Genomic DNA, 15,725 nt, shown 5'->3' on the forward strand with positions numbered 1-15,725 from the left:
ATGACTGGGTTAACCAACTGCTGAACCTTGGTGACTGGTACTTCGAGATTCAATGCATTATTCTATCTGGTACATCCAGGTTCCCTGACTCCAAAAAAAAGAAAGGACCCTGTGTTTTCTTCATGTGCTAACCTGGTGAACCAGACTGAAAGGTCAGTCCTACCCCACCGCAGACCCTGGCAGTTAAGCACTATCTGGGGACTTCTGTAGGAGTCTGAAAACACGAACCAGGTCCTTGCACTCCAGGCTAAAGCCCCCCGGGTGCAGGTTGGTCCCTCCATGAGGTGCCCCTGACCCCCAGGAACCCATCAGACTCCCTCCCCAGCACCTGCACTCCCAGACCAGCCTTTGGCCCCGAGGGAAGTAATATATGCCCACAGTTACCACGTAGGGTGTCCTAGCACAACCATGACTAAAAAAAAATTCAATTTCTCTCTGCAAGCTCGTAGGGTCTCCTCTCACTTGCCCTCCCTTCTCCCCAAGGCAGAGATGCCCTATGAACAAAGGATACTGTACTGGTTCCGATGTTTTGCATTCTCCTTCATTCTCTGTAACTGTTGCTGGTGACACTTCATGCTCCAAGGGTTGTAGTGTTTAAGCTGGGAACTGACATTCCCCTTTTTCTCTACACTGTAGTACAAGACTTCAGATTTCTTCAGCCACTCAAATTCTTCTTCTAACTTATGGCTATAAAGAGACAAGGAGCCAATAAATCATAATGTCTTATCAAAACTCAGGGGCAAAAAGGCATGAAGGAACTTTCTGGAGTGATAGGAAGTTTCATACCTTGATGTGGTGGTTGTTTTAGTGCACATAGTAAACACTTCATTTACCATAGTATATTATACCTCGACAGTTGATTGATTGATTTAGAAACTTTAATCTTTATTTATTTATTTTCTTTTTAAAAAATGTTTTAGGCTGCGCAGCATGCAGAATCTTAGTTCCCCAACCAGGGATCGAACCCATGCCCTGTGCATCGGGAGTGTGGAGTCTTAACCACTGAACCTCCAGAGAAGTCCCAAGACAGCTGATTTAAAAAAAAAGGGGGGGGGGGTGTCAGCTCGCTGTTTTTCTACAGTAAGGAAAACCTTCGATGAAAGAACAACCTCTGCCTCCAGCCCGCACCCTGCAAGGCAGCCTTCACTGCCCTCTTCTTCTAGGTAGTACACCCCCTGGCTTCTGGAACATCCAGGTTCCCTGACTCAGAATGCTGGAGACTGAAATTCCATGAGAATAAGTCAACCTACTTAGCTACGTTTTTAATATATATATAATTTATCTTTTCACAAGCTCTGCCAAAGTGTGGCACTTGGAGCGCTCTGCCTACGGGGATCCCCAAGATTTGGGGATGCCCAACTGACCATTCTGTCTCCCACTATCAGTGAACAACCTGAGGTGATGGGATGGCTTCTGTCTGGGTCACTGCTACATCCCCAGGATGCCACATAGGGCCTGGCACAGGGCAGATGCAGGAGGAGTGAGTGACCGAAACTTTTTTACAGCTGCCACTACAGTTGTTTAACCCGAAATGGCACGATATAACTCAGAGTCAATTAAAGAGAAGCTGGGCACACCATGTGGGAACTGACCACTGAGTGACGAGGTACCTACTAATAAGTCCATAGTGTGAGTCCTTAGCCCTAGGCGACTGGGCTGTAACTGAGATCCCTCCTCTCCCACTGCGCTCAGTCTCCTCTCAGTCTATACCCACCTCTTCATCTTCTCCTCCTTCCGGTGCTGGCGCACCCAGTCCTTAGGGATCTTTTCTGTTTCTAGGACGTGATGTTTTTTGTTTGTCCACCTTAGCAGCTTACTTTTTGGTTCACAGTCTGAGTTATCTACACTGTCCATAGTTCCGTGGTCCCCTTTTAATGGATATGCTATTAAACACAAGTTCCTGTCTTCATCTTCTTCAAAGCGCACAGATACCACACCTGGAAGAAGGGTGAGGAACAGAGAGGACTTTTAATTCCACAGGAAGATGTGTTACAAATAACATGATTGTAACGTTTATTTTTTTCTTACCCTGTTCCTTAGTCTCTATGTTGCCAGAGGCCCCAAACTCATCTGCAAACCTAACAAATATCAAAACATCTAGAAAAGATGACACCATACAAGACAAGCAATTAAGGAGCAAACATGGCCGAGAGTCTTCCTCTCTGATGCACTCAACAAGGCAAGAGCCAAAGAATTACAAGACACATTTTTCCATCATTGAAAATGTTTATTAATTTTTATGTAATTCTTCTAATCCTAAGAGAGACGTAAAAACATTTGCTCTTTATATCTTGTGGGAATTTTTAAGGCCCTAAACAGAAACTCCAACAGCCTTGAGGCTTGCTTTAAAGCAGAGCCTGAACAGAGATTTGCCTGAGGGGTAAGAAGCATCCAACGGTAAGGGAAGACTGGGCAAGCAAAACAAAATAAAGGAGCAAACGAAACAAACCACACAGCACAAAAGACACCCTAGCAAAGGCTTCTTGCAGTGCCCCCCCACTGGGCACCCCAAGCCTTTTGCCCTTCTTGAATATATTGCTTTATTGGTCTTTGCAGTCTCATGTCACAAAAGAACAAAATGAACACAAGGCAAATAGGGTTGGGCTGGGAGCACAGACGTGTAGTGGCCTTGAAAGCAGCTTTCCCCGAGTCTCTAGAACCTGCCATGTGTAATTAGACAGTCTTTGAGGAGGGGGCTGTCAGGTGAAAGTGTTTCAGCAGGTGCCGACGAGTGCCTTACAGCCGACTGGCTGAACACCTTTCCTCCCAGGCCTCTGTGGCCTGGGATCACTCAATTTGCTCAGTCCTTGCTGCAGGGGAATGCGTGCTCAGAGAGACGACACTTCTGAGGTGGTACCTGGCTCTGGGCGCAGAGGAGCCGGGGTGGGGAATTCAGGGGACCACATTTTCCTGTGGCCATGGGAAAAGAACCAGGGAAAAAAATGGGGGCGGGGCAGCCAGCTAACAAGGGGCCTTTGGCTTTGTCCTGGAAAAAACAACAGAGAAGGACCAAGTGAGGGCCCCCAACTCCCCCACCCCGACCCGCAACACACATGCATATTCAGAGTACAAAGAGAGACGCCCAGTACATTCTGTCTTCAAAGAGCATGTTTCAACAGTTCCAGAAGAACCCAAGTTGTTCAAGAGTCTTTTGCATAACCAGGTAATGCAACTTTAAAATTAATTTCCTTAATGGATTCTTCCTGATTTACAAAGGATCTCCGCCCTCCCCAGGAAAGACCACACCATGCTGTTGGCTGCTGATTCCCCCCCACCCCCACCAAAATGCATTATAAAAAGGAAGAAAGAGTCACCACATGTGAATCAAAGGGTTGCCGTAATATAGCCATTTCGGGGACATTCCGTAATAGCAAAGGGCTTCAGCTAATCAGCACAAGCCTCCCACTCCTGCATTCCATCTGACTCAACTCTGCTCCCAGCCTACCTAATCAACAGGGCTTCTGGTTTCCTGGAGGACAAAAAGCAGGCGGCAAGTATTCTGGGTAAAATCCTCCCAAAGTCTTCCCCGGATGTCTCCTCATGGGGGACTATGGGTTACCGAGATAAAGAGACACCTGAACATAAAACACAACTACACTTCCACCAAAAATAAACTCAAAACAAACCCACAAAACAAAACAGAATTGAGCAATCTTACCGGGACTTGAAAACTGAGGGTGTGAGGTGCTGGGCGGAGGGCCAAGAGGAGAAGGAGGAGGGAAAACACAGAGTGAGTGGGAGGGGTGAGGGCTCCGGGGATGGCTGCCTGGGCTTTCCTTGGCCGCGACGCCTTGCATGTCCTTGCCAGGCGCTGGCGACCCCTACAGCAGCTGGGGGCTCACCTTTGTACTGGGGAGTGAATTTGCGCATCTCCGCAGGGAGGGTCTCGTAGAACTGGTGCTCCCTCGGGACCAGAGGCTTGCACAGGGTCGTCTCGTTGAAGCGGAGCACGCACGAGTGCCCCCCGACCTGGTGGACAAAGGGCTCCAGCAGGATGCCCTTGGCGCGGGGCTCCACGTCCATAGCCCTGAAGGCTGGGCTCATCCTCCAGGTGCAGGCAGCAGGGAGAAGGGGGAGGCAGCGGGGTGCAGCGGCCAGCGCGTCCTCTGTCGTCTGTCCGTGCGTCCGTCTGTCTGGCTTCAGCTCCTCGGTTGCGTGGGCCAGGACTCTCTGCCGGAAGCAAAGAGTGACAACGGAGTTGGAAAGGGCCAGGAACCGCCTTAGAGGCGCTAGCCCTCCTCTTCCAGCAGAAAGACAAAACAGCCTGAGCTCCCGCGGGGTCCCGCCCACGCCGCCCACTTCGGCCCCGCCTCCTCCCACAGAAACAAGCAGCCAGAGCTCTCCCCCGCGGGCCGAAGCCGACTGGCAGGGACTGGTTGCGGGACCCCGAAAGAGCCCCAATCACCCCACCAGGCGTTAGAAAGCCACTACCGCGAAGCCACGACGACGAAATTGTGATTTTAGGTAAAATCACAATTTCAAACCTAATATCCTGATTAAATCTTACCATTTTCTAATAAAATTGTTAAACTTACAGTAATTTATATCCAAGTCCCTCCATTAATTATATAAATATATTTTAATAGACTTTATTTTTTTAGAGCAGTTTTAGGTTCACGGCAAAATTGAGAAAATACAGAAATTTCCCATATGCCCCGCATATGCATGGACAGCCTCCTCCATTATCAATATCCCCCATCAGAGTGGTACACTTGTTACATATGATGATGAATCTACACTGATACAGCACCATAGTTTACATTAGGGTTCACTCTTGGTCGTTAATTTTTTTTTTTTTTTTTTTTGGCGGTACGCGGGCCCCTCACTGTTGTGGCCTCTCCGCTGCAGAGCACAGGCTCTGGACGCGCAGGCTCAGCGGCCATGGCTAACGGGCCTAGCCGCTCCGCGGCATGTGGGATCTTCCCGGACCGGGGCACGAACCCGGGTCCCCTGCATCGGCAGGCGGACTCTCAACCACTGCGCCACCAAGGAAGCCCCGTTAATTATGTTTTTATAAAATGCATTTAAAGGGAAAACCTACTTAGGCACCATCTAGTAAGATTTACTCCCCCAGGGTGCACACACTTCCCTGCTCAAGGCCAAAGACAAGCCCCATTAACCTTATTAGCAGTGGAGCTTGGGCCTAGCTTTAATGATTAACATCTGTATCGAAAAACAACTGATCAAGGCTGGCTAACTCCTTTTAAAAAGATACACAGTGTTCTAGGTCACCAACTATTTTTATCCGTTCTATCCAGATCTCCAAAAGCTGGGGCACACCTTTAAACCAAAGCTGCATTCTTGTGGCACTAAGGGGTCTCATTCACTGAGATCCAGGAACTTAGACCTGACTTAGACCAGATCCCCAAGCACACTGGATCTCAGCAAAGCACACCTCTATGCGCCTGTGGACCGTTTCAGGGTCTGTCAACCTCCTTCTGTTTTCTGTCTATAATTTACAGACTACACAGTTGCCACTAGCACTACTAATGGGGCTTGGGCTACATTTCAGTATTTGTACAGGTTTCTTACTGGGAACTCCTCCAACTCCCATGACTCCAACTGAGATGGTGGTGGTGAGAATGGGTTGGCTGGAGATTTGCCCACTGTCCGCTAAGGTGGGTAAAGCACCCCAGTCTATGCTAGGCTCACTATAGGAACTTACTTCATATGGTCCTCGGGATACTTTCTATGAGGTAGACACCTCTCTCCCTGTTGGAAACAATGAAGCTGATTCTGGGAGCTGAGGAAACTCATCCAGGGCTAGGGACAAGAAGCCACAGTTTCCAAATGAACCTCAATCTGTTGGATGCCCCCACACAGCTGCCTCTGGGGCCCAAGGTCTCTGGCACATCTGCCTTGGTATAGCACTTAAAAGTATATGGGACAGGGCTTCCCTGGTGGCGCAGTGGTTGAGAGTCTGCCTGCCGATGCAGGGGACACGGGTTCGTGCCCCGGTCTGGGAAGATCCCACATGCCGCGGAGCGGCTGGGCCCGTGAGCCATGGCCGCTGAGCCTGCGCGTCCAGAGCCTGTGCTCCGCAACGGGAGAGGCCACAACAGTGAGACGCCCGCGTACCAAAAAAAAAAAAAAAGTATATGGGAAATTTATCTTGTCCTGTGACAGTGCTTTCACCATGTATTTATATTTTCTGTTTATAAAGCAGCCTCTTTAGGGACTTCACTGGTGGCGCAGTGGTACAGAATCTACCTGCCAATGCAGGGGACAGGGGTTCAAGCCCTGGTCCAGGAAGATCCCACATGCCGCAGAGCAACTAAGCCCATGCTCCACAAGTACTGAGCCTGCGCTCTAGAGCCTGCGAGCCACATCTACTGAGCCCATGCACCGCAACTACTGAAGCCCGCGCACTCTAGAGCCTGTGCTCCACCACAAGAGAAGCCACCGCAATGAGAAGCCCATGCACTACAACGAAGAGTAGCCCCCGCTCGCAGCAACTAGAGAAACCCCACGCGTAGCAACAAAGACCCAACACAGCCAAAAAATAAACTAATTTTAAAAATAAATAAATAAAGAGTTTAGCTGGTGTTAATCTCTTCCTTTCAGAGAGAACGCCCATTGGACTCAAGGATTAGGAATCAATAAGCTTTCCTATATGCAAAGAGCAGAATACCAAAGCTTCTGATTTCTCACCTGGCACTACCTTCTCATTACAGAAGCCCTCAGGAGGGCATGTGCTGTGAGGAGTCCCAAGACACAACACAGGCAATCAGCTCGAAGGATGAGTACCTTCCAGCCATTCCAGACTCTCTCCGGAAGGTGGAGCTCTGAGATGCTTGGCCACGCAAGCCCTTTAGGTTTATAGAGACCAGTTCACACCAGTTTTTCAGTAGTGAAAAAGACATCTTGAGTAAGAGCAACACCAAAGGAAAGCTAATGACTCATGATCGGTCTGCCAGTACCCAAGCAAGAACCAGGTACCATAATTATTAAACTGTGAAAGCACAAGATGCTCCCCATGGGCCAGACTTTAGAAACACAATTCAAACCTTTCATAAACGTGTAAAACTCCTTTTGTTACTACAGCAATGCTGACACCAATGCAATCCCTTTCCAACTCTGTTCAAGATTCCTTAAATGTATTCAATTAAGTAGAAAAAAAATCTCTCTCCAGGCATCTCTCTTACCCATTCCCCACCTCCAGCGAAAAATCCAAAACAAAAACTGGTCCTTCATGGCAGCTCTCTGGAGTATGGTTCGTGGGTGTGGCTGGAGGCTGAAAAGCCCAGTGAGGATCTATACCTCCTTCTCCCAGGTCTCCCGTGTGTTCATTAGCTGCTGGAACCTTGACACGGAACCTTGCCAACCCTCCCGCCAGCACCCAACTCTGGCAGTCCACAGGACATTGCTCCCCGGAGAAGAATCATCATCTTAGGTAGAGAGACAAGGAAAATAAGGCCCTTTCTCGCCTGTGCCAAGCCTGATGACAGAGGAAACTCCTAAATGGTAGAATTAGGGAGAAAACTGATCCTGTTGTGAGGTGGAGCCAGATTCTAGTCCCAGTTCTGCCATTCAATTGCTTGGAGGAAGATTCCAAGTCCCTGCTCCCTTTGGGTTCCAGTTTTCTGGTAACCAGCAGTTTGTTTTAATCAAATAGGAAAAAACAGTAAAAATCATTGCATTGCACATAATAAGGTTAAGTCCTGTTTTGTGATTCTTTGATTTCAATTATGTTCAATCTCTCAATATGAAGATAACTATGGCTTCTCTATACAACATACTTCTTACATTTGGGGCTTCAGACAAAGAAATGCAGCTTTTGTTCTAGGGTCCCTTACAGACCCTATCCCTGTGGGAAAATGAAGGATCAACTTCCCAAGGATTACACCCCAGATCAGTTTCTTCTCTAGTGGCTTCAGCCTGGTCAGAAGAAAGAAAAATGCCCAAAGCACCTTCTCTGTTTCACTGCTACTCTTTTTCTGTTCCACATGTGGTTTGAGCAGTTGGATCTCTTAAAGGTTTTTAAACATCTGAGGTCTAAGGCCCAGTTTCCCAGGAATCCTAGAATATTAATGGTTACTGAGAAGTCCATGTGATGTGTGGACCCTGAATCTAGTGAGACAGGGAATAACCATAAAACACTGGCTTCAGATTTAGCATCTATTTTAGCTTTCCAAATTGCCTCACGTTTGTCCATGAAACTATTGATAGGTAAGAAACACAGAACATGATTCATCCTAGGACAAGACATAGATTTCCCCCATAGCCCATCCCCCTAAATCTATCAAATTGGTTTAAGGATCTGCTGGAAACAATGCCTTAATAGTCTTAACTTATAAAATACTGCAAATAAAACAACTATGACTCATGAAAAGCCCTGGGCCCTTAGCTCACACATCTAGAATGTGGTTCATGAGGCTACAAATGGGCTCTGCTGGGGCTACTTACTCTGCCTCAAGAAAAGCCCCAGGGTTGGGCAGTCACAGGAGATGGTGTGAAGCACACTAGCCCAATGGTGGACGAATAACCTTGACCATCTGCACCTCCGCTCCATGAGCCCAGAGCCACTGCCCACATCTGCACACATCCATACACAACCCATGACTATACCACCAGGGTCAGTCACTGGAATTCTCAAACGTCGCTGGTAGGAATAAAAGAAGTACAGCCACCTTGGAAAACAGTTTGGCAGTTTCTTATTAAGTTAGACATATACTTATTATATGACCCAGTAATCCTACTCACAGGTATTTACCTAAAAGAAATGAAAACAAATGTCCACATAAAGACTTATACACAAACGTTCACAGCAGCACTATTCACCATAGCCAAAAGGTGGGAACAACCCAAATGTCCATCAAATGGGTGAATGAATAAACAAACTGTGGTGTATCCATATAATGGAATATTATTCAGCAATAAAAGGAATGTATTGATATAGCAACAACAAAGATTAATCACAAAAGCATTATGTTGGGTTTCCCTGGTGGCGCAGTGGTTGAGAGTCCGCCTGCCGATGCAGGGGACGTGGGTTCGTGCCCTGGTCCGGGAAGATCCCACATGCTGCGGAGCGGCTGGGCCCGAGAGCCATGGCCGCTGAGCCTGCACGTCTGGAGCCTGTGCTCCGCAATGGGAGAGGCCGCAGCAGTGAGAGGCCCGCGTACCGCAAAAAAAAAAAAAAAAAAAAAAAAAAAGCATTATGTTAACTGAAAAAAGCCAATCACAAAAGACTATATACTGTGTAATTCCATTTATACAACATTCAAGAAAAAGCAAAACTGTAATAGCAGAAAGTAGATAAGCAGTTGCCAGGGGGCAGAGGTAGGGGAATAGGACTGACTGCAAAGACGTCCAAGAGAACTTTTAGGGGTAATGAAAATGTTCTATGCTGTGACTGGAACAGTGATTACATGGCTGCATAAATTTGTCAAAACTCATCAAATTATAGACTTAAAATCAATGAATCTTGGGGCTTCCCTGGTAGCGCAGTGGTTAAGAAGTCACCTGCCAATGCAAGGGACATGGGTTTGAGCCCTGGCCTGGGAAGATCCCACATGTCGCAGAGCAACTAAGCCCGTGTGCCACAACTACTGAGCCTGTGCTCTAGAGCCCGCAAGCCACAACTACTGAGGCAGCAAGCCACACTACTGAGCCCACGTGCCACAACTACCGAGGCCGCAAGCCACACTACTGAGCCCACGTGCCACAACTACCGAAGCCCGCACGCCGGGAGCCCATACTCCGCAACAAGAGAAGCCATGACAATAAGCCCGTGCACCGCAAAGAAGAGTAACCCCCGCTCACAACTAGAGAAAGCCCGCGCACAGCAATGACGACGCAACACAGCCAAAAATAAAAAACAAATAAATAAATTAATTAAAATAAATAAATAAAACCAATGAATCTTATTGTATACAAATTATATTTCAATAAACAGCTTGAATTTTTTCTTTAATTTACAAAAGTTTCGTAAGTACAAGTTATTTTAATAATCAGAAAAGACTGTAATTAAAAGATTATATTAGCTGTTAAATAGGGTTTTTAAAAATAAATTTATTTTATTTATTTATTTTTGGCTGTGTTGGGTCTTCATTCCTGCACGCGGGTTTTCTCTAGTTGCGGCGAGCGGGGGCTACTCTGTATTGTGGTGTGCGGGCTTCTCATTGTGGTGGCTTCTATTGTTGCAGAGCACGGGCTCTAGGCACGCAGGCTTCAGTAGTTGTGGCACGCGGGCTCAGCAGTTGTGGCTTGAGGGCTTATTTGCTCCGCGGCATGTGGGATCTTCCCAGACCAGGGCTCGAACCCATGTCCTCTGCATTGGCAGGCAGATTCTTAACCACTGCTCCACCAGGGAAGTTCCAGTTATCTTTTTAAATTCTTGTAAAGCCAAAGCAAAAGCATACTTTACACACAAAGGAGAAAAACAGAAGCATAATGGTCCAATAAGCCTTTCAGTAAAACACCCATCACAAAAGAAAAATTAACAGCAAATCTGCTCCAATTATACTGGCTTTCTTGTTATTTCTCAAACATGCTTGATACATACCTACCTTAGGGTCTCTGTCCTTGCCATTCCCTCTGCTTGGTGCACTTTTCCCCAGATATCTCCCTGGCTCACTCTTGTACCTCCTTCAGTTCTGTATGCAAATATCACCTTTAATGAAGTCTTCTTTAGCCACCCCATCTAAAAGTGCCATATCTCCCCATCCACATTCCTTACACAACCATGCTTTATTTTCTCCTCACCACTTATCACCACCTAACATACTATATGTTTTATTTGTCCTGTTTATTTTCTGTCTCCTCCACCCTGCCCCACCAGAAAAAAAAGTCCATAAGGTCAGACATTTTTTGTTGTTGTTGTTTGTTTGTTTGTTTGCGGTACTCTTTGTTTGTTTGTTTGTTTGCAGGCCTCTCACCGCTGCGGCCCCTCCCGCCGCGGAGCACAGGCTCTGGACACACAGGCTCAGCAGCCATGGCTCACGGGCCCAGCCACTCCGCGGCACGTGGGATCTTCCCGGACCAGGGCACGAACCCATGTCCCCTGCATCGGCAGGCGGACTCTCAACCACTGTGCCACCAGAGAAGGCCCCAGTCAGACATTTTTGACTGCTCTGTTTACTGCTGAATCTCCAGAGCCCAGAAGAGCACCAGCACCGAGTAAGCACTCCACAGGATGTGCCTCAAATCACTACTGCGTCATGAATACCTGCTGCACACAGATCAACAGAGAACTCAAAAGGCACCCACTGCAATTATCCAAACCCACACCAACCGCACAGGGAGTACAATCGTTAAAAAGCGGCACGCCACACACTTTACAAAATGCATTCTGAGCATCGGCTGGGTATTAATTTTGCATTTATAATCTCCCACCTTATTAACTCTGCACTAACTGGGGAGTATAAATGAAGGACCCTGCACCTGAATACTCATCTGGGTCCTGCTGGTGTGGAAACATTTCATGTAAACAAAGCCTAAACTCTTAATCTAATGACAACCAACCTCTTGGAAAATTCTCTCTTGTAGAAAATCAGGCAGAAGAATGGTCACTGAAGAATAAACTTTTAAAATGTGGATACGAGAAGATTAAAATCCTATCATAGTTTAAAACAAATATAGTAGTTAGCATTCAGAAATTCTGTGTTAGTATTGAGTTGACATCCCAAACACCCAAGGCTTTCAGGTTGCTAAGTTATCACTGAAAGATAATTATCCCCATCTTTTGCAGGCAAAGCAAAGAAAGGCCATGGGGTTGGTGCTGAGTATTTGCTGAAGGCCTTTTCAGCAATGCTGGTGGGTCTGCCATCCAGCTTCAAACAAGGTGTCTCTGCAAGACAGTGCAGGAAAAAAATTATCCCCTCCATGATCTGGACTTCTAGAAAAGCTGGGCAGCAGATAAGGCACAATCCCTGGTGACAAAATGAATAAACCAAAAGGAGATTTAGCAAAATAAAGCCAGGAAGGAAGAAGAAAGCTGTTAATGTTTGCCTTGTGGGAGGCACCAAGGAAGGTGGCTGACCAGACTGACCCATTTGGGTCATGGGTATATGGCATCAAACTACCACCAACCCCAGGAAAACTCCCACCACTGCTCCATAAAAATCAGGTCCTGGCAGGACATCTCTTATACCCCAATGTGAACGCACTCACCTCCACATCCAGCAATATGAAAGTGTATGATGGACTATGAGGATACTATAAAACATTGTTTATCACTTTTATATTTTTAAAACAATCTGATATGCTCTTCAATTAAAAGAAGCAAGATACAGGGAATTCCCTAGTGGTCCAGTGGTTAGGACTCCATGCTTTTACTGCCGGGGCCCAGGTTGGATCCCTGGTCAGGGAACTAAGATGCCACAAGCCATGTGGGGCAGCCAAAAAAAAAAAAAAAGGAAGATACAAAACTGTATAATCTATGATATTAGCTGAACTATGTCATAAGACTTACAGAGGAAAAGACTGGCAAGAAGTTCCAGCTTTGCCACTAAATTGTACACTCAGAAGTGGTTAAAATGGTAAATTTTATGTTATGTTCATTTTACTACACACCGAAAAACCCTAAAAACAAAAATACCAGCTACTCACAGGGGTCATGGCTGCCCACCTCCTCCCAAGGCCCTGGAGTCACTGTATAAAAAAATGTTGAATGTCTTGAAGTCTCACAGCTGATATATGAAAAAAATTTGACACACATTTCCCAAATTTGATGACAATCCTAAAAATTTACATGACATATGATGAACTGTGACGCTGAAAGAAACCGTTCTAAGTTGTCAATAATAGAAAGCAGATGGGACTTTCCTGGTGGTCCAGTGATTTAAGAATCCGCCTTCCAAGACTTCCCTGGTGGTGCAGTGGTTAAGAATCCGCCTGTCAGTGCAGGGGATACAGGTTTGAGCCCTGGTCCGGGAAGATACCACATGCCACAGAGCAACGAAACCCGTGCGCCACAACTACTGAGCCTGCACTCTAGAGCCCAGGAGCCACAACTACTGAGCCCGTGTGCCTAGAGCCTGTGCTCCACAACAAGAGAATGAGAAGCCCACGCACCACAATGAAGAGTAGCCCCTGCTCACCACAACGAGAAAGCCCACGCAGCAATGAAGACCCAACGCAGCCAAATTAATTAATTAATTAAAAAAAAAAAAAAATCTGCCTTCCAATGCAGGGTATAGGGGTTCAATCCTTGGTTGGGTAACTAAGATCCCGCATGCCGTAACTAAGACCTGATACAGACAAATAAATAAATATATAAATATTTTTAAAAAAATAAATTTAAAAAACTGTAACAGGTGTTATCCTACAATAAATTTAAATGACAGCTAACAAATGAAATAAATTTATGGAAAGCAGATGACAATTAACCACCCTAGAGTAGTGACTATGTGACCTTTTTATTATTTACTTTATTTAAAAAATTTTTGGCTGCGATGTGCGGCATGCGGGATATTAGTTCCCTGACCAGGGATCGAACCTGTGTCCCTTGCAATGGAAGCGCAGAGTCCTAACCACTGGACCGCCAGGGAAGTCCCTATGTGACTTTTTTATAGAAAAATTATGACACTGCTGTCATAGAATGAGGCAGTCAATATGCTGCTCAGAAATGTAGGGAAAAAATACTGTACTATTGATTTTTGAAATGTGTAACTTTTTGTGTTTTCTTTTTTCAATCCAAACATTTACTTTCTTACATTATTGGGGTTTCTTTTAATTTTTTTTTTTTTTTTTTTTTTTTGCGGTGCGCGGGCCTCTCACTGTTGTGGCCTCTCCCGTTGCGGAGCACAGGCTCCGGACGCACAGGCTCAGCGGCCATGGCTCACGGGCCCAGCCGCTCCGCGGCATGTGGGATCTTCCCAGACCAGGGCACAAACCCGTGTCCCCTGCATTGGCAGGGGGACTCTCAACCACTGCGCCACCAGGGAAGCCCTTTTTTAAAAAAAATTTTTATTGGAGTATAGTTGATTTACAATGTTGTGTTAGTTTCGGTGTACAGCAAAGTGAATCAGTTATACATATACATATATCCACTCTTTTTTTAGATTCTTTTCCCATATAGACCATTACAGAATATTAAGTAGAGTTCCCTGTGCTATACAGTAGGTCTTTATTATTTATCTATTTTATATATAGAAATATATATGTCAATCCCAATCTCCCAGTTTATCGTTCCCCTCCCCTTACCCCTGGTAACCATAAGTTTGTTTTCTACATCTGTAACTCTATTTCTGTTTTGTAGATAAGTTCACTTTCTTACCTTATTGTTTTCATAATTGTAAATTTTGTTTAAAGATGGTACTTACAATTATATATTTATATAAATCAATTATATATATTTGTTACACTATATAAACTTTAGCCACCACAAAAGCTGGATCTGCCCAGTACTAAGTGGTAAGACTGTTATTCCCATCTCTTCAGTTTTCTGAATGTTCCAAACTTCTTGAAATTTTCTCGAACTCAGAGCATGTGTTTGTTACCTTTATAATTGGGAGTGAAAGTATTAGGGGGAAAAATAATTCACTACGACTGAAATAAGAAACCCAGATGGCTGCTCAGCTCTTGAAGGTTTTAAACTCATCTGCCAAAAAACCCTGATGCAACTCACACTGCATGCTCAGAGTTCCACTCCATGATGGAGACCCTGGGAGACTGACCACATGTAAACAAGGGAGGATAATCACCCCAACACATCCTGTCCCTGAAATGTGTACAAGGTGCTGAAAGGTCAGAGGAGGCAGTGACCAACTCAATCTTCAGTGACAATGGGATACAACCGTGTCAGAGAAAAGGGCTACCGTTTACCAAGCTGTTAGTCTGTTCTGTAACTCCCTCCCTCCTACCACAGCCTTCTGGAGTAGATACTAGGATCACTCCCACTACAGATAGGTGCACTGAGACACCAGATCACCTAGGCCTCATCATGGAAAATGACAGGTACTTTGAGATGAAAGAGTCATTGCTAAGAAGGCCGGAAAGGTCACCCCCATGTCATAGCAGGCACTGGCTCCACCAAAGCATGCAGCAGGGCCAGAGAGACAAGACACAGAAGCCTTCTATTAACTTGACACAAATGCCTGGGGTCCAACACCAGGTGTTCATTTCCCCCCTCATCAGCATTTTATTCTTGTTTGTTTTTAATTTATTTGGCTGCACCAGATCTTAGTTGCAGCACGCAGGATAGGATCTTCATTGCTGCGTGCAGGTTCTTCCTTGCGGCACGCGGTATCTTTTTTAGTTGCAGCATGCAAACTCTTAGTTGAGGTGTGTGGGATCTAGCTCCCTGACCAGGGATGGAACCCGGGCCCCCTGCATTGGGAGCATGGAGTGTTAGCCACAGGACCACAGGGAAGTCCCTTTATTCTAGTTTTAATAAAGGAGAAACTACAAGTTGTAAGTGGAAGTATTTCAAGAAAAGTCACAACAATGCAGATCCTTCCACCAATTCTGAGGGACAAATGAAACAGCAGATTCTGTTCCAAAAATCCAGACAAGCTTTTCCATAAGGGAAACAGCAGCCTCTCAGAGGCTTCTCTGTCGAACCAGCAGCATGATCACACTGCCACATCTCTTTGCCTCATCAGACCAGATTTCTGGAATGAAAGACTAGAGCGTCCCAATATGGAGGGGGACAGGGAGAAGGAGCTTTCAGCCTACCTAGAAATATGTTCCTCAGTTACAATGCTTGAATTACAGAGTTTTAGCAATTTAAAAAGTTTTTCTAGCTAAAAGTAGAGCAGTACTCCTTCAAGAAAATCTAAATT

At 45.8% G+C, this 15,725-nt stretch overlaps 1 protein-coding gene across 4 annotated transcripts in view; it reads right to left on the bottom strand.

The window, feature by feature from the left end:
- The window catches only part of IP6K2 (inositol hexakisphosphate kinase 2), a 29,276-nt gene that overhangs the window by 4,571 nt on the left and 8,980 nt on the right, over positions 1 to 15,725 (bottom strand). Inside the window, exons 1-5 of one of the 4 annotated variants that reach the window (XM_029243558.1) lie at positions 3,843 to 4,071; positions 3,446 to 3,548; positions 2,029 to 2,986; positions 1,715 to 1,937; positions 512 to 687 (exon numbers count right to left, since the gene is read on the bottom strand). In XM_029243558.1, coding sequence (XP_029099391.1) covers positions 512 to 687; positions 1,715 to 1,937; positions 2,029 to 2,116 — 487 coding nt within the window. In that variant the 5' untranslated portion in view covers positions 2,117 to 2,986; positions 3,446 to 3,548; positions 3,843 to 4,071. Of the gene's footprint in view, positions 1 to 511; positions 688 to 1,714; positions 1,938 to 2,028; positions 4,171 to 15,725 lie in introns of those variants that run through there. The other 3 variants (XM_029243559.1, XM_029243557.1, XM_029243556.1) reach the window with 3 other exon arrangements.

Source organism: Monodon monoceros, unplaced genomic scaffold (genome assembly GCF_005190385.1).
Source record: "Monodon monoceros isolate NGI ecotype Baffin Bay Population unplaced genomic scaffold, NGI_Narwhal_1 Super_Scaffold_3, whole genome shotgun sequence".
Lineage (NCBI taxonomy): Eukaryota > Metazoa > Chordata > Mammalia > Artiodactyla > Monodontidae > Monodon > Monodon monoceros.